Source organism: Rhinolophus ferrumequinum, chromosome 18 (assembly GCF_004115265.2).
Source record: "Rhinolophus ferrumequinum isolate MPI-CBG mRhiFer1 chromosome 18, mRhiFer1_v1.p, whole genome shotgun sequence".
Classification (NCBI taxonomy): domain Eukaryota; kingdom Metazoa; phylum Chordata; class Mammalia; order Chiroptera; family Rhinolophidae; genus Rhinolophus; species Rhinolophus ferrumequinum.
Window position 1 is genome coordinate 23,984,182 of NC_046301.1, and position 22,997 is coordinate 24,007,178.

Sequence of the window (22,997 nt, forward strand, 5' to 3'; positions counted from 1 at the left end):
GATGGAAAATGAACAATTCTCTTGGGTTCTGCTCTCACTGATGATAAAGACTGATTAGGTACTTGAATAAGGGTGGTGCAGTGACTCTTAGCTCCACAGGTGATTGGTTTTTTCCTGATTACTGGGCATCTACTTGTGCCAAACCCGGCTCAGGATACAGAAGTGCTAAGACTTTTTAATCCCTATCCTCAAGGTGCTCACACTCTGTCTGGTCCATTATAACCTTATGGAATGAGTAGCCATAAATTTCTATGTGTCTGACCCACCCACAACCTGCTCTGTGCCACGGCTCATGCCTCACGTAGTGAGTGACACCAATTCTACCACCTACCAAAAATGGCTGGACCAGGGATGTATGTCCAAGCCAAGAAAGCCACACAGGCACTGGACTCAAGGGATGGCAAATGTGTCTAAGGACACTTGATGTGAGATTGCCTAATGTAACTCCTCCATATTGCATGGGGCTACTCCAATTTTGGCAGGTCGTATTTTCCAAAGATGCTTACAACATATCTCCTATCCCACTTGCTCTTCTTACCATGGGAACTTGCACCCCTCTCATTGAATGGTGTTCATGTCTTCTCCCCCATGAACTTTGTGAGTGTCTCAAACAACAGAGTATGCAGAAGGGATGGCATGTGACTTCTGAGTCTCCCTTATAAAAGTGCCACTTCTACTTTGTTCTCTTGGGATGCTTGTTCTTGGAACCCAGCTACCATGCTGTGTGGGAGCCCAAGAAGTCCATAGAGAGGTCCGTGTAACAGGAACCAAGGCCCCTGGTGCACAGACCTGCTGGGCTCCAAACCAACAGCCAACACCAACTTGTCAGCCGTGTGAGCGTGCCATCTGGAAGTGGATTACCCCAGCCCCGTCTGAGGGACCCAGCTAATAGCTTGTGAAACAGAGAGGCGCCATTTCCAACTAAACCCTACCCACCTTGCAGAGTCTTGAGCAAAATCAATGTTTGTTCCTGTATTAAGCTACTAAGTTTTGAGGAGGTTGGTTGGGCAGCAGAAGATGACCAGACACCAATCCACTCAGATTTTCTTTCTTAGGAGTATGAATGCATCCAGAGGTGTGCCTCTTGACCTCAGCCTGAACCCCAAACCACCTTTTTTCCTCTCCTACACAAGGCCAATTTCATTCTAGGCTTGGCTATTATGAAAGGCAGAATGACTATGGCTGTGAAAGAGGGGATATTTCAGACTCCTTTAAATTCTTTCCAAGGCTAGCCGTAAACGCTTGTCCCTTTGAATATCTGGGCATACTTCTCCATTGCAACCTCAGAGTACAAGTACTATCCTGTTAACTTCAGCTCCAGTAAATGGGAATTTTATATTTTCACTTGGTGACCAAACCCTTACCAGCACGTAGGTCCAGAGACTAGGTTTTCTTTATGCCCTGGCTTTTGTTTCAGCATGATATGCCATTTCTGCTGGCCCTGGGGTCCTGCCTTTACTGCCATCCTGCACCTTCTGTTACGTCTTATCTCAGGCTGTGCCCACCCTCAGGCCTCCTTGACGGTGATGGACACCTTCTTAAACATTTTCCTATTGCCTATTCCTAGGGAGGCAGTATAGCATAGTGATTTAAAATACGTGCTTTGGAGTTGAGGAGACAGGGGACAGGTTGGTAAGTTCCCTAAACCTACCTTCAAAGTATGTTCTGAGGATTAAAATGAAATGATCTGTGTTAAGTGCTTAGCACCTTCTGGCCAGGATTGCTACCTCTTTCCGTACCCAGTATTCTTTCACCACTTTGAGAAACAGAGTCCTTATTGTTGGGTGTCATGATGTACCAACTGCAGAAACCACAGTTCCCTGCTACCTTGCAAATAGGTTGGCCAAAGAGATGCAGGCTGAGTTGTCTCATTGGGTGGGTGGGCAATCTCTTTCAACTGGCTGACCTAGTTGGGAGGCTCACCCTCACCCCACGCTGATCCCTTTCTACTTCTAGTGAATATCATACTGGAGCGAGAGTAAGCATCTTGGATCATGGATCATAAGGATGGAAGCCCTGCACTCGTGGAAGAGGGGGACAGGTAGGAGTCCAGGTCCCAGACGACCATGGAGTGACCGTACAGCTTACCTCTGTACTCTCATATGTGAGAAAAAACCAGTCTTGTGGAAAACAATGTTATTTGGTGTCTCTAGTGTTAGAGGCTGAAATTAATTCCTAACTGATACAGATAACAAATGCTCATCTAGATTATTGTTCTCTCTTTACATCATTTCCCTAACTCTGCCTGCTCTTTGGGTGCAAGCGATCTCCAGGCTGACCTATCCCATCACGTTAGTCACTTAGTTTTTCCAGTTAAATTGGAAGGGAAAACACACACTGCAGCAGACTCGAGGGGTATATTGATGCCATTTTGACCAAGTTTTATTTTAGTTGGGACCACGAGGAGGAATCTTTCTGTTTGTCAACGTGCTGATTAGTTTTTGTGACCGGTAAGAACGTATCTTAGTCAAGAAAGTCTTCATATTATCTACATGTTGGGAACCTGCCAGTCAGCCTGGCTCTAACTGTTATGATATCAAGGTGTGAAAAATGAGATTAGACTTAAAGGCATGAAGAAAAATGAGTAATCAGAAAAAAAAAAAAGAGAAGGTTTTTATCTCAAAGATTTTTCTATTTTTACTAAAAATATTTTCTAAAATTACATTCCCATCGACAATTTCATTCCTCAATTTAAAAACATTTTATAAGGAAGAAAAAAGACAACAATGTGCAATGCATATTATCTTTTAGATATGCAGAAAATCCAATTAATTTTTAGTCTGGACAATTTTGTATAAAGCAGGTCCAGTTCTATAAGAACGTTTTGAATTGGTATCACTTCATTTATTTAAAGAGGTATATGGATCAAAAGAATGCAATTATGAAGGTATCAATCCTTTTTTTCATAGTCGTAGAAGTTAAAAGAATTTTCCTTTAGAAAGATGCATAATTCGGCCCTGTCTTAGTCATCAGCATTTTTTAGTAAACAAATATCTTACCTTCAAATAAACATTTATTCTAATATTGATATACATTAATTACATAGAAACTAATGTAGAAGACAGTCTTTCCTCTTACCTTATAGTGCTTTATTTTTTAATGAAATTTAGAAATGCTTTTCAGTCTATCAATGCTGAATGAGTAATTTAGCATATAAACAAGTAGATACTTATTTTTATTTAAAAAACTCCATGCAGCTGACAATAGAATAATTTACACATATATAGACTTGTATACCTGACATTTATAAAGCCCTTAGTGGTAAAGGAAAAATATTATTTTACATATATATATATGTATATGTATGTGTGTATATATATATATATGTGTGTGTGTGTGTGTGTGTGTATATATATTCTCAGCATGCAAGTTGGAAGAAAAAACCTAAAGCCTTCAATCAGTGTTAAAACTCTGATACTTTTTCAAATCAGTTCTAATCAGCAGCAATGGGACTGTTTCTTATATGAAGTTACAAAGTAGAATTTATATGTTGCCGGGACAAAAGCCTAGTGATAAATACGACATCTGATAATCTTACTGATCTCCTGAGGAAAACGTTTACTTTGCTTGTAAAAGGAGAGTCTAATACAGTGGGGATTTTTGTTGTTGTTGTTGTTTTTTTACATTATTCTCACAACTTTAAATGCAAGATACACACATATTAAATTATTATTGATCTACCAGATTATTTTTTTAACTTATTGAATAACTTCAATCCTTGCCCTTTCTGAAAGCTGGAATTTATTAAACAGGCAGAGTTTTCACATGTTCCTGGTGTGATTTATAATTTTAGGGGTTTCACCTAAGTCAGAGTCATACGGTGATTACTCTGATCTCTACATGTTGCTTACTATTTGTAGTATCCACATATCATTCATTCAGTCCTTTCCATGCTGACCAAAGAAGTGAAAAATGTGAAGAGTATGCTTTTTTGTAAAAAGTCCAATTACTTATTGATAAAGTACCAAACACCAATGAAGATAATGTGGTGTGAATTTAGGAGTATGGTAACAGAGACCTCTGCACCTGAAGTCTAATTGTAAAACAAACAAACAAACAAAAAACCTAGCTATCTTTGGTTGTTTTAAACAGTTCAACATTATATTTCTAATCTTTTATGGAACTGAAATTAAAGTCTTTATGTTATTGTAAGCACTTTAGTAATTTAATTTCTTAAAATATCATTTCAAAAAGAGCTTAAAGCATCTATAGAGTTTATAAAAAAGTTTTATTTTTTATAATTGTATGGATTGTTGTCTCATAAACATGACATATTATTTAGAAAAGGTAATAGGGCAAAAAACAAAACAAACCCCACCAGGTATCTACAAATAACCAACCCCAAGAGGACTAAAAGGAAAAAATTGGGGGACCAGACAAGACAGTATCAAGGCAAGGTCAAAGACCTGCTCAAATAATAGTAATAATAATAATAACAATAATAATAATAATAATAATTCAGGCTATTGGTTGTTTGGGTTATGCAATTATTAATAACCAATTCTATAATTTCACTCCACACTAATATACAGTGACTCTTCTGGTTATTGTTAAGATTGAAGAAATATAGTCTGTGAGTGAAGGTACTCTGTCTGTTGTAGATAGTAAATAAAAACCCCAGCATTCATCCTGAGTGTCTTCTGAGTGTGAAAAAGTACCATGTGTAAATTTGTTCAGTAGAAAATTTCAATGTTTTCCCCACAATGAGAATTTCAGCAGGGTCCCCCCAGTGTGAAACCATGTCTTATCACTCCACTACATTCAGAATCTGTACTCATTAAGACAGAAGTTGAAACTAAAGTCTGCATTTTATGTTTACTCAACATAAGGGCCTTCTTCCAGAGCTGGTGCAAACTGAGGGTTTCAACAACCAAAATAAAAGAATAGACAAAAGTTTTGTTTTTTTTAAGAACCCATTTGCATTGCTAGAGCTAAAAGGGTGATCAGCAGAAGCCTCTGTCACCCCATGGATATCAAGGTTTATTTATGTTGTGTGCTTGTATTTGGATGACAATGACCGTCTGATCATTGAGTTAAGATAGATATTTTTACATATTTATTAAAAAAAATTTCCTGAGAAGTTCAACTAGGCAATACACTTAAAATATACAAAAATGTCATAAAACATATATCTTTAAAATATTCTAAAGTCAGATTTTACTCTGACTGGCAATCCAATTAGGACTAATTAATGAGATTTTTACTAATGATCATCTGAAATATAAAACTAAGTTTTGACTTAAAAAAGTTTTGAAATTATCATAAATCTATGTTGTCTATTGACTGGATGATAATTGAAAAACATACACAGTGCTAGAATCGACCCTTGACTGTTTGGATCCATACTAATTTCATATATCTTTTTAAAAAGTGCCTTGTACTCTGTTCAATGATAGAGGTTAGTATATTTCTCAGATATAAACTCCATGTTAGGTTACTGAAGTTTGCTTCTTCTGGAATTTGAAGTTATTTTAAATATTGAATGAGAGTACTTTTATCATATAAAATATTGCTTTATCAAAGTGAGATTCCAAGACCTCTTATACCACTCAGAACTCCTCAAGTCCATTGTTTGATAAAGTTGGGTGAAGTTTACAGGCTTAAGTGTTTAGCAAAAATCTTAGCTATCTAGAGAGAGGAAAAAAAGCTGAGACTCTTCTGAGAGTCAAATGTTGATGGAAAATAAACTTAAAGTAACCAAATAGGCAGAAATGATGATTCAGAAAGTGGCAATTTTGGCATACATATCTGAGAGTCACTGTGGACCACAAGATGCATATGAACATGCAAACAGCAGTGAAAACAAAAATTCCGTATTAGGACATCCTAATGAGGCTATGACAGATAAATCTGTTGAAGTTTGATAGCATAAAGGCTGTCTTTTGCTAAAGCTTTGTGCAGTGCCAGGATAGCGTAATAGCAGTGGTTCAACACAACCAGACAGTTTTATCTTTCACTGTGTGGAAAGACCTCCCTGATTTGAAACTCTGCCTTTAAAATTACAGGCATAGTTCAGAAAGCGAGTACTGGTTAAAGGGATTCTGAAAGGAAGGTGGGGGCAGCTTTTGCTATGCATTAAGGCAGCCTTTCAAACACAACACCTAAAATCGACCAGCAAATGTCTGGTGAACCTCATCTCCCCTCAGTTTATACGTGAAGGAGTAAAATAAATGAAGTTTTCATTCTCTGTTTCTATACTGGAATAAAATATCAGGTATCGTAGAAGACCTGAGGACTCCCCATATCCTAGATTGCTTTAAAGATCAGAATTAGAACATTAAGGATAAAAGGGAGACCGAGCGTACGTGAGTGGGAGTGATAAACAGGAACTTCTGCCTTTTGCGCCATTGCTTCTAGCACGAGGATGTCAAAAAATATCATGTAGAAATCAAGCATAATATCATCTCTGATGGGCCAGTAGTGACCCAAAGAGCTGTGTTGAGGAGAGCATGAGGCTTGTCCCAGCTTGGCAGGAAAGAGTACTGAGTTCTTTAAGTGACATCTGCGACAGGCACAGATATTTCCTATTCCTATGGTTTGTTTCAAATGACCTTAAAGGTCTCAGAGACATACAAGGGTGACAGATAACCCCCCACTTGTGCCCTACCCACATACCACATGCAAGGGAGCTATGGTGAGAACAAGAAGGAGCTTTGGGGAAATGTGAACAAGTAGGTGATTTTAGATGAGAAGGAAAATGTTTGCTCTTTCTCTGAAGATTCCTATTCCTCTGAGAAGTGCCCACGGCGGGGGGACTGGATCTGGCCAATCCGAGTCCACGAGGCACCAAACATCTCCTCAGGACTGTGGACTCTCACTGTGGCTTCTTGGCACCCTGGTAGAAACGAGCTTATCCACCTCCTGGAATGGTGTACATAGTCAAACACTTGCTTTGTTTGCTGTCTTTTCCATGACATACTGGCCTTGAGAAAATTTCCTGCTGAAGGCAGCTGACCTATCAAAGGACCTGACTAATCAGAGGAAATTGTCCACAGCTAATTAGGTAACAAGGTGACCTAGAAGCAAACCATAGATAAAACGGCTTCCTGATGGAAACCCCGAGGAACGGAGCGGAAAGGGAATAAGGATGTAGAGAGCATGGCTGGAGTGAGAGTGGTCAGCTAGAGGCTGGCTGAGAGGAAGAAACACCCACTGACGAAAGGTGAATGGATCCTACGGCTCCTCCACCCTCAGCGATGCACGGCGGCCAGGCTTTGTCCTCCTGCTTCTCAATCGCACATTCTTCCAAGAACAGGTGACGACATCGGTAGGAACAGTGGGTGTTGGAAGCAGCCGCCAAAGGTTCTTGTGTCTACATTGATTTGAAATTAATTAAATTTGTATCCTCTTCATCCTCTGTTGGCACGCCCAGTGGTCTCCCTCCTGGGCGGCTTCTCTTGGAAAACATTAGCACCATTCATTTTTAGGATTCATTGTCACTGTAAAAAACAGAACAATAGTGTATTTCCAAGAAGCTACCAAGAGCTGGTCACTCCACTACGGAGGTGACTCAAGAGAGCGTAACAGTCAGGAAGCCAAGAGTGTCTAGTTCACAATTGCTGAAACAAAAGGTCAGTTTGGGTTTTATATTTGATCCCTAAGAAGAAAATCCATGAAAGCCAAGAAATAACCCCTAACTCTTGCTCTAATATCCTTCCTCACTGCCAGTGTGGAAAGAACCAGATGGAGTCGGGGGTTCTCCCCTTTAATTAAATCTAATCCCATTCTCTACAAGTAGATGCCAAATTGCTTTTTTTTTTCCCTTTTTTAAAAAAATTTGCTTGTGTTGTTTTCCCTCAGGGGTCTGCGGTCCTGGCATGTTTTCAAAATCCCATTTTGTTCATATCCATGGGATCTGGAGGTGCATTCTCAGTGTCATTTAGAATCCAATCATCAGGCATCTTGGGGTGTGAGTAGACAGAAATTATGGACATGGTATTCGGACGTGACCATGCTGGCTGGCTAATTTGTGCTTTTGTTTCCAACTTGGCTAGCTTCGCCACATATCTGGCTCTACGGCTTTTTCCCAGTAAAGACCATGCTGCCACCCAAGTCTCCTAGAAAGCAGGCCACTCTGCCTCTCTTCCGAATCTCTTTTTAGTTTGGTGTCCCTCCACCCAAATCCTACCGTATCGCTCCTTGAAGTGAACTCTGTCTCCAAGGAAGTGCCTGAATGATAATTATCAACACGACCTGATATCTCCTTAGCTCATAGGCGTGTACAGTCTAGAATAGACTCTGCTCTTTGGACTCCTACTCCAGTGCTCTCCTGCTCAGTGAAACACCATGAAGCAGCTGGATAGACATAGATAGATAGATCCATGGAAAAGGTGGGGAAACATTTTGTGCATGTTTGTGTGTTTGTGTTTGTGTTGTGAAGATGGGGAAGAAGCTGTGATAAGCAAGGACCATCAGTGGGAAAGGATGGGCAAGGCAGACATGGTCAAAAGGACAACTTCTGTAGCAAAACTTATTTGAAAGGGCAACCTAATTGAAAACAAAGACATTTTTTTATCTGAAGAGTAGATGTAACAGCCCCCTTAACTTAAATGACCCTAAACAACTCAAACTGGGCAAGGAGGCGTCATTTCTTGGAAATTGGGTGGTAGCAAGACAATATTTCTAAGATCCAGGGTTCATCTCTACAGAGCATAATAAATCTCTGAATTGCATGTTTTCCTTTTGTGGTCTTACCTTAAAATTTCCGCTACTCTACGCAGTCTAATAATACAAAGCTGAATAACAATGGGTACAATCTCTCTTTTGTCCACAATACTGATCTATGTCCAACAGTTATAATAGAAGTGATTTTTTCAATTATTATAAAACCAATCCATACTCATTGTTGAAAAAAATGGAAAATACAAATAAGCAAAATAAAAATACTAACAATTTCACTATAGTTAACATTTTGGTATTTATTTTCGCAAACTTTTTCTGTGATAATGATATGTATTCTTTTTGGTACAAAAATGGGATCCTACTATGCATAATGAGTGGTAATCTGCTGTTCTCACTCTATAGACATCTTTCCTTGCTAATAAATATACAATATCTTTTTAGTGACTACAAAGCATACCATTGTCTCGCTAGAAAAAAAAAACAAAACAACTTTTTTTTAGCCATATCCTTATTATTAAACATTTAGGCTATTTCCAATTTTTAGTTTTTCTTTATTATAACATTGTGCACACTTCCAATTATTAACCTTTGCATAAATATCTAGAAGAGGAATTGCTCAGTTAAAATGTATACAGTTTTAACACTTGACTAGCCCATTGTCAAATTACCACCCTCCCCAGAAATTCTGTACAATTTATCTTCTCCCAACTCCTTCCTTTAGGAAAATATTTCACATCCTCTCCAATACGGGGTATAATTATTTTCATTCTTTTGTAAATCACATAGGTAAAAATAATATTTACCTTTACCTTTTTCTTGATTTTTTTTTATTACTGGAAAGAATAAACATTATCTTCAAAGCTCTATTGGTGATTTTAATTTTTTCTTTTGCTGAATTGCTTATTGATATTCTTTGCTCAGATTTAAAATGGAACGATTATCTTTTTTATTGGTTTGTGTATTAATAATAATTTTTTGTTCATCATATGTATATTGCAAACACTTTTCTCCAGTATGTCATTTTCCTTCTAACTTTATTTATTGTGGTTTTTGAAGTACAGAAAATTAACGTTTTTACTGTAATTAAGTCTATTGTTTTTTGATACGGTTTCTGTGTGTCATGCTTTCAAATTAGTCCCTACCTTAAAGCTATAATAATATTTACCTATATTTTTATGGATGTTTAATGTTTAAGTTTATCTGGGGTCTATTTTAATCTAAAGTGTGAGGTAGAGTTCTGAATTTCTCCCCCAAATGTTAGTCAGTTGTCCCAAGACTACTTATTTAATAATGCACTTGCTATGAAATGCTACTTTTATAATATGTTAAAGGTTTACATATACTTGAGGCTGTTTTTGAATATCCAATTCTTTTCCATGAATAATTCTTGTTTGGTTCTGGGTGTACAGAGTTTTAATTATTAGAGCATGTCCCCTGCAAATCTTGGCCCCTGTTCTCTATCTTTTTCCTTCTTTTAGAATTGTCCTGGCTATTGAGGCACAGTGATTCTTCCAGATGAAATGTTCACTGGGATCTTTAAGAGATTGGGTTGAATTTAAAATGATAATTTTTACATTGTTGAGCCTTTCATTCAGGAACACAATACGTCTCTCTCCATTTGTTTACATCTTTTTATGTCCCTCTATTTAAATTTGAACAATTTCTTTTCATATTACCCCATGCATTTTTTGGTTAACTTTATGCCTGGGTATCTCACATCTTGTGCTGTTTTTATGATAGCAGTAATGCTAGTATGTGTTAACAGTGGCTTTTTTAGCACAGTAGATAAGAGCACAGAGTCAGATGGCCAGAGCTGGAATCAGGGCTCAGCCACTTCCTTGCTGTGTCACCTTGGGCAAGTTAACCTTTGTTAGCGTCAGTTTTCTGTTCTCATCTCATCTGCAAAACATTCATAATAATACCTTGTACCTTATAGGGCTGTAAACAATAAGTGAGAAAATGTGGGTAAAGCACTGTGCTATAGGCCTGACATACAGAAACATGAATGCATGTTCTTATTTTGAAGATTCCACACTAGCAACTATTTGTTAGTTAAACAGGGGCTAGAACACTGCTTCAAATACCCAAAGCCTTTAAGAAACCATCTTCCAAAACAAACTTTCAGTTTCTGAAGAGAATGTACTTAAATGTGGTTTGTTTAGAACATTCTAGAAGCATTTTGAAGGCTTAACGTGTAACATTGTCCACCTACCAGAACTCATTTACTTAAAGCACCAAAGAGCACAGGAGCTCACGTATGGCGCATACTGCTACAGCTCTGTAGACAATAAGCAACCTGACAGGCCGTGCCACATAAGGGACAGTCCCAACGTGGGTACAAGTTGCTATAGCTGTGAGACATCAGGTCATTCCTAGTGTTGTAACTCTGACATGCACATTTTCACCAGGGGTTCACTGGCCATCAGGCCTGTAAATAAGTCAGCAACCTGGCCTACCACCTAAGCCTCGAGGCATTCTCTCTCTCATGCTCATTCCTTTATTTAGTTAGAAGTGTTTCCTGCTGTCTTTGTGGCTATTTATCATTTCTGTGAAATAATCAAATAAGCCCAGACATTTTAACTCTGGCAAATTCTACAGTTCCCTGTGAAAAATATCTTGGCAAACCGCCACAGAACTGCAACAGATAAAATAAGTGATCTTGCTTCAAACTTCTATTGCTTGCCTTGATGTTAATTCATACAGTCTTAGTAATTTATCTGTGAGAGCAGCATTAGTGAGTAATGTTTCTCGGAGTCTTATATAGATATTTTAAGAATGTGGGGCAGCTTTCCCAAAAGCCTGTATAGTAACAGGCCTACAAACTGGAAAAACAAATTGATTAAAAAGCATAATTCTATTATTTTTAAGAAAGCATTTCATTGGAACGCTACCAGTTAAACGAGGACAGATGCAACTCTAACACCTTGTTTCATAACTGCCCCTTTGTTGCCGTCAGGATCAGATAAAACATCTTTGTTCTTCTGACCAGTTTATCTTGTAACAATCCCTCTTTATGACCACAGCTAATGTTCCCTCTCTCTAAAGATGGCAATAAATCTACCCTCAACCTTTCTTGTGTTATGATGCTCTCTAACTTGGTGTTTGGGGAGTGCAGAGTTCAGTTTAGCACAAAGTCACGTAACAATTAGATCATGCTCCCTTTCTCTGCATCGATATAACATCCCTTCTTCTTGAAAGAGGCCTGGCTCGAGTGAAATGATAGAAGTCACACATCTGGCTAACATCAGAGTCAGGCCTAGAATTAGTCCAAGACACATAGATCATGCCCATCGTGTAGACATAGTCCGGGCCACTATTCAACAAATGCTGTTTATTACATTTAGTATATCTTCCTACCCGCCCCCCACAACACACACACACACACACACACACACACACACACACACACACACACACACACACACCCCTGCATTTTAACAATGTTCCTGGAGGTTATCCCTGCAGGATTATAAACTGGTACTTTGTATCCCTTATGATACTTAACTCAGATTTGAGGGAAACCAGTTGGCACTTAATACACTTAATGTTTGATACTTTTCGACTTATAAATGACTTTTGAGGGACTAGAGAGGAAAAGAGGAAAGAAACTTATAAATTAAAATGCACAGTTCACACAAAACTACTGTCTTCCTGCAATTAATGGTTCAGTCTTGTCAGTGATTGCACTGGATGATGAATGTATTAGCCTCATGGTGGCTGGCTTTCTTGCTGCCAACTGTTCTTTTTTTTCAAAATTTCTAATTTGTCTGTTAATTTAGAGAATATCTCTTTTATTTTAACTAATTAATAAAAGAAAATTTTAAAATGCAGTTTTAAAAGAAACTCTTCTCTAGATTGACCTTTATCATAAACTTGTTGTGTGAACTTGGACAAATCACTTAACCTTTCTGAATTCCAGGCTCACTCCGACGGATTATTTCATTTTTAACTGGTTGTCTTGACATGATGTAGACAGTGCCAGGCACATATTAGGTGCTCAATAAATACATTCTGAAAAACTACATCAATAATTGTACTTTCTCCAAAATAAGACAAAGAGAAGGGAGCAAATAAGAAGAAATTCACAAAATGCTCTATGAAACAAACCTGGATTTTCCTGAAAAAATATTGAGGTGATTCATTTTTATCATGTCACTGAGCTCAGAGATGAGTCAATAGAATAAACAATACAATTATTATAAAACCAGAACGGGTATACTGTTATTCTCTCTGCCTTAATTTCCTAGGTAATAGTGCCTAGGCATTGGACATATAGAAAATGCTATATAAATGTCTTGTATTGTGATTATTGCACTTTTAAAATTATAAATCCACATGGATGGAACACAATCTAATTTTTTCCCTAATCTTTCCCAATGCTGCTATTCAACATAAAATCATCACTGTGGCCAACAGGCATAAAGGGAAAGAAGATTAGTACTCAGCTAATATTTGCAATTACATTTCTGTGGTTGTTCACCCAAGCTTCCAGAGACATAAACACCATGCTTTCAGAAAATTGTCCAACTATAAAGACCTCAGGAAGAAGGAAGACCCTGGCTAGCCTCTACGTGCCATGATAAAAAGGACTCTATCTTTCTTGTTTTTGCCACAATCTAGTGGCATTTGGTAAGGTGTTGTAAGGGATAGACAATAAGGGAGTGCATTCTTTACAGAGAATTTAAACAAAAACAAAACCAACTCAGTGGGTTCCTTTTTTGCTATCACTATACACTGGCAATGCTTAGCAATGTCAGTGATGACATTCTCTTCAGCTCTAGGGCAGACCTCTCCCACTGCCCTGCCCCACCACTTGGACACTTACTATTCCACTGACACTGTTCCCAGTACCTGGTACAATGCCTGACACATACCAGGTAAGAATCACAGGGGCAAATGCTAATGTGAGAAATAAGAGTCTAGAACTCCCCTTTCCCCACAATTCCTTTGTCTTTCCCCATTGTTTTCCTAAAAACAGGAAAACCATAACATAAACTTCCCATAGTACTTTGTACATCTCTGGCCCTTATTTAAATCCGATGCAAAATTTTAGATTCCATAGCTCAAGAAAAATGTCCCTCCAATGAGGACAGGGCAAAGTAACAAACAGCAGCTGGCCAATGGGACATGTGGGGACATGTGGAGATTATGGACCCTAACAAGAGAAAGTTGACGTTTTTGCACACTATGTGGTACATTAAATGCAGGATGAGGACCAGATCCGCTCCTTTTTCCCAGAAGCACAGCAGACTTTCTGTATAACAGAGCTTCTATGTCAGGGTAACTTTTTAGCATTAAGAAGGGCTGCACCCTGTAAATGTATTCCAGAAGTCTTAATTTAGAAGGAGGATGGGGAAATGTGTTTGCCACTAAATTCAATCCTCAGTGACTGTTCCATACTTTCTGAAGCATTAGCGTCAACTGCATACTGCTTAAATGGCAGAGGACGTAAAAGCCAATGGGGAACTTTGGGGTAACGCCGTATCAACGTAGATTAAATGATTGAAACAAATGTACCGCTCCGGTGGAGGATGTCACCAGTGGGGTGGGCTGTGCACATGTGGGGGCCACGGGTATGTGGGAAATCTCTGTACTTTCCGCTTCATTTTGCTCTGAACCTAAAAGTGCTCTAAAATACAGTCTTTAAAAAAACAAAAAAGCCAACTAGAGAAGTGGGGAGAACTGTTGCCAGAGCATAAAAGAATGAGTTTCCTTTGCGTGGTGCTTTACACTGACAAAGTGTTTTTTCTCTCTCTGATGAACCTGTGAAACTAGAAGAACAAGTGTCATTATTTCCATTTTTCATGATGAGGACTTGAAGCTCAGAGAGTTCAAGGGACTTGTCTTAGTGTAAGGAACAAAGGACAACTCAAGGCAGGTCTTAAAACTAGTCTTCTGACTCCGAGTCCAAGGACGAATGCACTTTCCACTTGTATCTCTAACGATTCACAAACTTTTGGAGAAAAAAACAAATCTTATTGCTGTCTTGGATTAGATACTCAAAATTCAGAGAAACCTGAGATTATGGACTTTCATGAGAGAAGGTTGAACTCTTTGCACACAATGTGGTACATTAAGTGTAGGACGGTGACTAGATCGAGAAAAGTAATAGTTTCACCAATACTCAATGCAATTCAAACAGCAGGAGGAGGAAATATAAATGAAATCATGACAGAAAAGAACACGTATCCAAACTGCAAAAGAATGCAAACTATACATATATCCTTTTAAAAACTCCAGACTGCTAAGAGGACTGCTCTGAAATCACCAACCGTCATGGCCCTATGCTGGTAACAGAGAGGAATCGAACGTCTCCACGTCATTCCTAGAAGATCAAACAAATTCCTGACTTCTCAGGATTGGCGAGGTCCATAAAGAAGTCACCAGGGAAACCATGGGCAAAATTAATGCCACACCCAGAAATATACATATGTCTGGGCCTTAGGACATAGCTGTATTACATCAAAAGGCAGTGAGTTTATGTACATCAATATTAGCTTTTTAAATAATAATAATACCCAATACTTATTGAGAGTTTTTTTCTGCCAGGTACTTTGTATGTTTCTGAGCTTTTATGAATAAGCATTAAATTTGCTTTGCAATAGCGTAATACCCTTTAAAGGAACCAGAAAGTACACCATGGCATCCGTCCTGGGACTTGCCTCTCTTGGATCTATAACGCTGGTGCTGGTTTCATAAGGAAGGAATGAGGTAAAGGTCTGACAGTTGTCCTGTGAATTAAAGCCGGACAGTTCAAGACCAACGGAGGAATGTGGACATTCTCTTTAAAAAAACAATAACTTAGCATAAAGCAGCTCTCTGAATAGGTTAAGCCTTTTTGCCTTATAGGCAGAAATGAGCTAGAACTTATTTTTAAGACAAACCTCTCAATATTGAAAAAATATGATTTCTAAGAAGCTTTCACCATTATACAATTCTCTAACGTTAAGCTTCTTCTATGTTGCCAATAATGTCAAAGAACAAGAGGCAGGTATTTAAAAACCACTGATGTTTCACCTCATTTGCCAGTGTCCATCAGAGATACAGTGAGAAGATATTTATAGGGTTTTGATGGTGACCTGAGACCTATACTAGACATACTTAGTGGCTCATTTTTAGGTAAGGTGAAAACGTGGGGAAAATATTCCTTTGTAATGTCCTTTGTGATACTACCTCTAGTATTTGTTGTCTTTCCTCTGTTTTTTAATATCTGGTATTTCATTTAAATAAGATAGAATGTTTTCTGAACGAGCAATAAGTGTCCACATGCAAATACCTGGAGAGGCACCAAGGACTGAAACCTGCAGTAAGATGTAGACTAGCGCATCAGAGCTGAGGTTTGCCTCTGTAAGACGGTGGTGGTGTGATGTGGCGACACGTAGGCTGGTGACTTTTTAGGTGAGGTTTAGGGGAAGATGCAGAGCAAGGATCCAGAAGACGAACATCTGACTGCCCCAATCACTGTCTAATAATCAGTCAGTCTTTTACTGTAATCCTCTGGCTTTAAGAATGCCCAGTGACAAGTGACTGCACTTGGGAAGCGTTTAAGACGGTTAGCACAGGACCCCTGGTTACCATGGACGGAGAGAAGGTGGGTGGTGTTTATCCTGCTCTGAAAGTTTATTCTATTTTTCCAACAGAAGTGTAATATCTGAGTCATGGGCTCAGTCAAGCTCTCTGCTCACCGGTTATCTCAAGGTGCCCCTGTCAACAATTTGGGGCCCCCCCACATCACAGTGGTGCTCTGGGAAGCAAGACCCCGACTTGTTGAATGGTCGATCCTATTTCCTGCGAGCACTTCCCACGTCCTGACCAAACAATTTTCTGATGAAAAACACCCCAAACATGCTAATTTCTATCCTCACAAAAGATAATATAATTTAAATGAGATTGTGGGATGGTAAAACACTCAAGCTCCGCGCACGAAAATTTTCTATCAAGCAGAGCCACCTAGTGGTAGAATGAAACATGTTTTTTTTTTTGTTTTTTTTAATTCTCATTTAATTTCTCTCACATAACAATCCCATCCAGATAGAGGTCTCTGTCTTTTCTTTTCTTTTTCAGATGTTCATCTTACCTACTCTTGTTTACAGCTACCCCTTTGAGATGGTTGAGACTGTTACCTCCATCTATTTTCCTTAACTCACTCAAGATAAACAAACCTACGGTTTGTTATAATTAGAAAGTTTTATAACTAAAACAGAAACCAACTTAACAGTGTCTCTTTAAAAGGGCAAGAAAATGTCAACACTAATTTATTTCTAAAAATAAATAGTCACTACGCTATTTACTTTGTAGCTTTCCACTTTCCATAACTCACACTTCCTTTTCTCCACGCTACACATGGATACACCCATGTAAATTGCCGTGTAAAGTTTACAGGCACAGGGAAGATGAGCAAAAGTGCTCTACTGTGGTCTCCAAGTCCCTCCCCTCATATACATATAATTTACGGTAGAAATTAGAAGTACCTTGGGTTGTGGTTTGATTCTTTTTCTTCTTTTAAAGTAGGTAAACATTCACTGTCGGCTAGGACAGAATACAAGCAAACTCATTGTTAGTCACGGAAATCCTATTTTCTGTCCACAAAAGTCACACAGTTGAGCATCACATTTCCCTGGTCTGTACAGTCATTTGTGCAGACATGGCCTCGCCAGGGCGTTCCAGAGGTTAAAAGATTAATGGTGGCCAGGCTCTTAAAATGGAAAAGGCACTAATAGCACCCATACAAGGCTTCAATGTGCTTCTGGCCCTGTGGGAAAGGGCGCGATTCATCACTGCTTGGTTCTTCAGTCCCCGAAGAACCCTCCTGAGGCTCCAAAAGCTAGAATCTGCATGTTTCAGGCTAGACACTGGAATAAAATGGCTTCACCAGAGGTCCTGATGACTGCAGAGTGACTTCAGTCAGGATGCATGATCAAAAGGAAGCAGGTAAAGGGGGGGAGCCACTAACCTTCTTAAGGTCATCAGGGTGGTCTCCTATGACACCACGACTATTTTTAAGGGGGAAAAAAACTATTGGGTCTGTCACCTGTGTATCAAAATAACTTTCTGCTTTCGTTGTCAAACAGAAATGCCTTTTTCCAGTTTTATGGTTTGAGGGAGTGTAATAGGATCATGATTTTGTATTAAAATGGTCTTAGGAATGAAAGGAATTACACCAAAATATTGGGAGGTTGTCTTTGGGTGGTGGAATTGCTTTTCTTTCCACTTTATTTTGAAATTTCCAAATTCTACTGTGTATGTATATTACTTTTACAAACTAAAAACAACAAAATGAACCTACTTTAAGGATTGTCTTAATGACCCACTCCTACCCTCAAATGCTTCCCAGAGCCATTCTTCTTCCCTCAATATTGGACTATGAAAAAATGTTCGAAATGGTACAGGCTAGATGCATGGCTCTACTCTTTTCGAAAACTCATCTTATAAGCCTCTGGTACAATAATTCTAATAACAAAAATTTTTGTATTTGAGAACTCCATCATAGATTGTTGCATCTGACAGACCCCAGGGTATTTTTTTAAAGATAAATGTTAAAAATACAAAGGATATGATAATATAAATAGTGAATTTTATTAGCTTAATCTGAGCATTAAAATAATGTATTGATTTTTAAAGGAATTTTAAAAAGAAAAAACAGTTGTCCTCATTTTTAAGTACAAATATTGATTTAATGAAAATTTAAGAGCATATACTACAATTACTGCCAGTTATCAATTGGAAATTAAGTTCTATGGGGATATTTATATTACTATCTGTATTAGTGCTGTCCAATAGATAGTTCTACAGCAATGGAAATGTGCTACATAATTTAGCCACAGTGGCTGCTGAACACTCAAAATATAGCTAGAGTAACTGAGGAACAAAATTTTCAACTTTTTATTTCTTTAAGTTTTAATTTAAATAGCCACATATGGCTAGTATCTATTGTACTAGAGAGCACCAATCTGTGTCAACTATATTTGGTAAAGTTTTATAAACACATACAGATTAAAATCATAGATCTCTAAATATAAGGTAATGCCAGATGATTTTTCCAGATAATTTGGACTCAGAGATTTCCTTACTTGAAAAAAAGACCATTTTCTTCTTGACAAAGACCATTGGAAAAACTTGCACAAAAATAAAAACAAATGGCAACAACGCAATAATTAAACCGAATATTTAAGGATGCTCAGACCCAACTGTATTATTCCGCATGTACCAGATTTAATGTGGATTGGGCTCACACTGTCACACTCCAAGAATTATGGGATATTTATAAAGCTGGTGCATCCGTCTCTTACTAGAGAGGACAGAAAAAACAAGGTTACCACATACCATTTCTATTCATGTTGTTCATCCATTTATCAAGCTCTTCCATTTCTATTTCCATGACAGAGGGTGTGTCTTCCTCAAAAATAGGGCTAGAAAGAGAGCAAAAATCTTGTTGAAAGAAAAAGGAAAAATGGTGTGCTGCACGTCGTATGGTGAGAGCCTAGAATGCTACCTGTGAGGATGAGGCACGCTATTCCGTGTCTTCCATACTGGGGTCGACTGAGTGTGTGCCCTATTCAAGTGAACCAAACTCGAAGAGGAAGACAGGCTAAAACTAAAACAAACCTTCGTCATCAATCACTGATTCAAACATGGGGGCAAGGGCACCCAGCCCAGCACAGGGCCTGAAAGGAAACCCAGGAGGTTCAGTCCCCTTGGACGTTCAAAGTCAAGGCTGCAAGCCTTCCCCCCCACCACCCCCGTGAGGTTCCCCCAGGGAGTTGCCACATTTAGCATTGTCGCCTTGCTTAATTTCACTTCCCTTTCTTTGGGGTTTTTGATCATTGCCCCAGGCCAAGAGTCCACAGCTAACAGCCTACTTGCATGACCTCTGCATTCAATTCCTAGGCATTTCTGTCTTGGAGAAATGGAGCCATTGCTTTTGAATGAAACCCACTGCCATTCACTTGCCAGGGCTTAGAGCACACAGTTAGGGGAAAGAAGCCCCTGGTTAAAATGGCAGGCCAGGTGAGTAGGTGTTACACCCTGTAGAGGAAGTGAGCTAAGTAAGGAGGAAGGCTGCTGCAGGGGAGTGGGGAACAGGAGGAGGTGGGCATTGCCCTAGAACATTCTACTGGGGTGACTCTTTTGTTTCTCTCCCTCCCATCCTTTCTCTCTGCCCCCTCCCGCCAAACTCCCTTTCTCTCTCCTCCATTCCTCTTCTACCAGGGCTCCCCTCTCTTAATAGCAGCGAAAGAGTCTTCTCTGGTGATAAAATTTTTAACCCAAATAAATGGACTGATGTCCTTGAAAGACGCCCAGGGGCAGAATATTTAACTACTATGCATTTGAAATTGGTAGCAGTCAGAAAAAGATTCTTTTCTAAACAGAGGACCCTGTCCTCATCCCAGACCCCCCTAGAATGAGGTTTGGGGACTGGGTCCTCCTTCTGTAGGCCTCTAGGGGCTGTGTCCCGGGGCCAAGGAAGCAAGAAGTCCCCCACAAGGGATGTCAGAACAAACACGCTTAAAAAGGCAGATGGCCCTCTAATCTGCTTCTCTCCCAAAGGTCCTATTCCACACTGAGTTGCATTGGAGGGTGTGGAGAAGACTTACACTTTCAAGTTGTCGCTTCCCAGCTCATCTGAAAGAGAATAAACATAAAGGTCACGTTAGCTTTGTTTGTCCGTAACAATTTTTTACTTCGACAACAGCTGAAATCTGTTCTACAAAGAGAACCAAATGGCTTTAAGTAAATGGCTTGTTTAAAGGAGCAATAATTAACCTCTAAGTCCAGCAAGCAACTGATTGCCATATTGAAATGAGGTCCCAATCCATGTATGGCTGTTTCATTTTAGATACGGCGGTGCTCTGAGAGCATTCATTTCAGATGAGATGTTCATCCCTCGTTGTTTTCTCCACACAAAGAGAAGAGCAGCAGTAAAGGGAGGAGAAAAAGGGTCCTACAAGAGGACTCGCTCCTTGGCCCCTGCCCCAGAATGTCCCAGTTCAAAGCATTCCTGTTTCATCTCCTTCTGACACAATACAAACACTGTGACTGTCCCTTTGTCCCAGAGTAGGACATGGGATACTCCATCCAGGGCTCCCCCTAGAACTCTCCTTGCACCTACTCTTTGCATGGCTGGATCCCTCACTCGATCTCTTCTCAGCTTACACTCTTTTCTCAGGGAGGGCTCCCCCCCTCCTCTATCTGAAGTGGGGACCTTCTTTCCTATTGTTCTCCAGCTCCACAGCTTGCTTGCTTCCTTCATAGCATTCACCACAATTTGTTATTAATCAATTCATCTGTTTAATTCTTTTTTGTCTGTTTCTCCCAGTAGACCATAGCTGCAAAACGGCAAAGGATCATGTCTGTCTTGTTTGTCCTGGCACCTCTTACCTCCCATCTATCTAGTACAGTACCTGGTAAACACACAGTAAATATTTACAGAATAAATAAATAAATCTTAATATGGATTGTCCAGCACTGGGGTTGAAGTCATTGCCAGTATTTTGGACTCAGTGTTAGCATCATAACAGTGAAACGTCCAACATGCCTACTTATTGCTACCATTGGTTAAGATGAGAGTCAGGTAACAGTTAGCAAAATGGCTCCACTGCAGCTCAGACCCTAAATGAACATGTGGCAAGAATTAGAGCTCCATACCCCAGCTCAAGTTCTGTTTTGTTTGGCAGGGGGCTCAATGCACCCAGAGAAATGAGGCAATGACGGCAAGCAAGTGCGTGGCATAGGCCCGCTGCACCGTTTATGACGTGAAAACCATGAAGAAACAAACCACTTTGTAGAGGTCCACTAAACAGCTTGATGTTTCTGAACCTTGGCAATCAGAGGCCTCCTTTTCTCCGGCCTGCTGGTCCCCAGCGAGGGAACCTAACCAGCAGGCACCTGGAAATGAGCTCCTGGCAGCCGCCAGAAGCCACTGTAATTGCCTGTGGGTTGGCAAGCTTGAATGGCATTGCTAATCCAGGAAAGCTGGGCACAGATGGAAGTTTCATGCCATCATCACTGCTTACCTTCGAGAGGCTGTAAGTTATGTCTTCCTGCCCACCCCCATAGGAATCCGAAGCTTCCTGAAGATGCCTGACTCCTCAGAAACTTTGGGGAAAGGGGAGTATGTGCCATATACACACATTTTTTCATCTAAAATTTACATGCTATTTCCTTAAGCCCCTACACAATTGAACTTCCCTTACAGGTGACCCATAAAAATCCCCATTTTGTCACTCCCTCTTCCTCTGCTCCCTCTTTCCTGCTTAATGACACCAGCTTTACCCTCCTCCCCACCTCCACACACACACACACACACACACACACACACTCCACATCATCTCCACTATTTTCTCTGGGAGCAAGTGGCCCCGCAGCCCCACTGTTCAGGACATGGATTTATCTTTATAATCTGAGCGCCTGCAGACTTCACATTCAGCAAAAGCTACCCCTGCATGCAGATGATGGAAAAGTTTAAAACCCCATTACAAAAGTGGTCCAGATGCACCAAATGTGAAGCTCCTATAATCAGTATTCAAACAGAGCAAAAAGCCTTCTGTGGCCTCATCTCCCCTGCTCCAGGACCATTACCCCTGCCCCAGCCGCCATGGCAACAGAAAAAACATCTGGGAGAGCGCGCCAGAACAGAGCATTAAACCAGGAGGGAGACCAATTACCCGTCCTCAGCAATCAGGCGCTGCCCGCTCCACTCCACCTGGCCTATATCTCTTTATTAATAGCCACCTACTCCTCTGCAACCAGGAGGCAAATGCAGCTCTCAACACAGCCCCCCACCCGCACTTGCTTCCATTTTCCCTCCCACAGTCTTTCCATTTCATATCCTCCTCCCCACTTTGTCCTCCTCTTTCCGTTCCTACATTATACCCACTTAGCGTGACAATGCCCTGCTCCCAGCTACTCTGTGCACTTGACAGTGGGACTGCTGGGGTGGAAGGATGGGGTGGGGGCAGGAGCCCAGGGGGAGGCTGGCTTGTTTATCTTGTTTCCAAGCCGAACAGTGAGCAAGCGAGAGAGTCTCTTTCTGGAGATTTACTGAGCAGAGCCAGGTGTCATGAAGCCCCAGCCTGTTTATAAAGTGATGGCTTACTGCCAGCTGTTTCCCCTGCAGCTCCTTCAGAGAGACACAGCACATCAAGACACTTAATAAACATTAAATAATAACAACTGCAAATTTAATGCCTGGAGGTATAGGAAGAATGACAATAGAACGAGTTACTCCACAGCCCTTCCCTTTTCCTGGACTTGAAAAGGACAGACCCAAAGAAAAAAGGTAATTTCCAATCGGATGAAGTGTTCTTCCTAAAAATGTTGGCCAAGTCCTCTCCACTTGTCAAATTAAAAAATCTATTTCCTGATGTAGAAGAATA

The 22,997-nt window shown here is 39.9% G+C and overlaps 1 protein-coding gene across 1 annotated transcript in view; it reads right to left on the reverse strand.

Annotated features, from left to right (window-relative positions):
- Window positions 1-3,361: 3,361 nt before the first annotated feature.
- Window positions 3,362-22,997, reverse strand: part of TMEM154 (transmembrane protein 154) — a 39,655-nt gene continuing 20,019 nt past the window's right edge. Inside the window, exons 4-7 of the mRNA XM_033135183.1 lie at window positions 20,217-20,244; window positions 18,946-19,031; window positions 17,094-17,151; window positions 3,362-7,439 (exon numbers count right to left, since the gene is read on the reverse strand). Coding sequence (XP_032991074.1) covers window positions 7,424-7,439; window positions 17,094-17,151; window positions 18,946-19,031; window positions 20,217-20,244 — 188 coding nt within the window. The 3' untranslated portion in view covers window positions 3,362-7,423. The remainder of the gene's footprint in view (window positions 7,440-17,093; window positions 17,152-18,945; window positions 19,032-20,216; window positions 20,245-22,997) is intronic.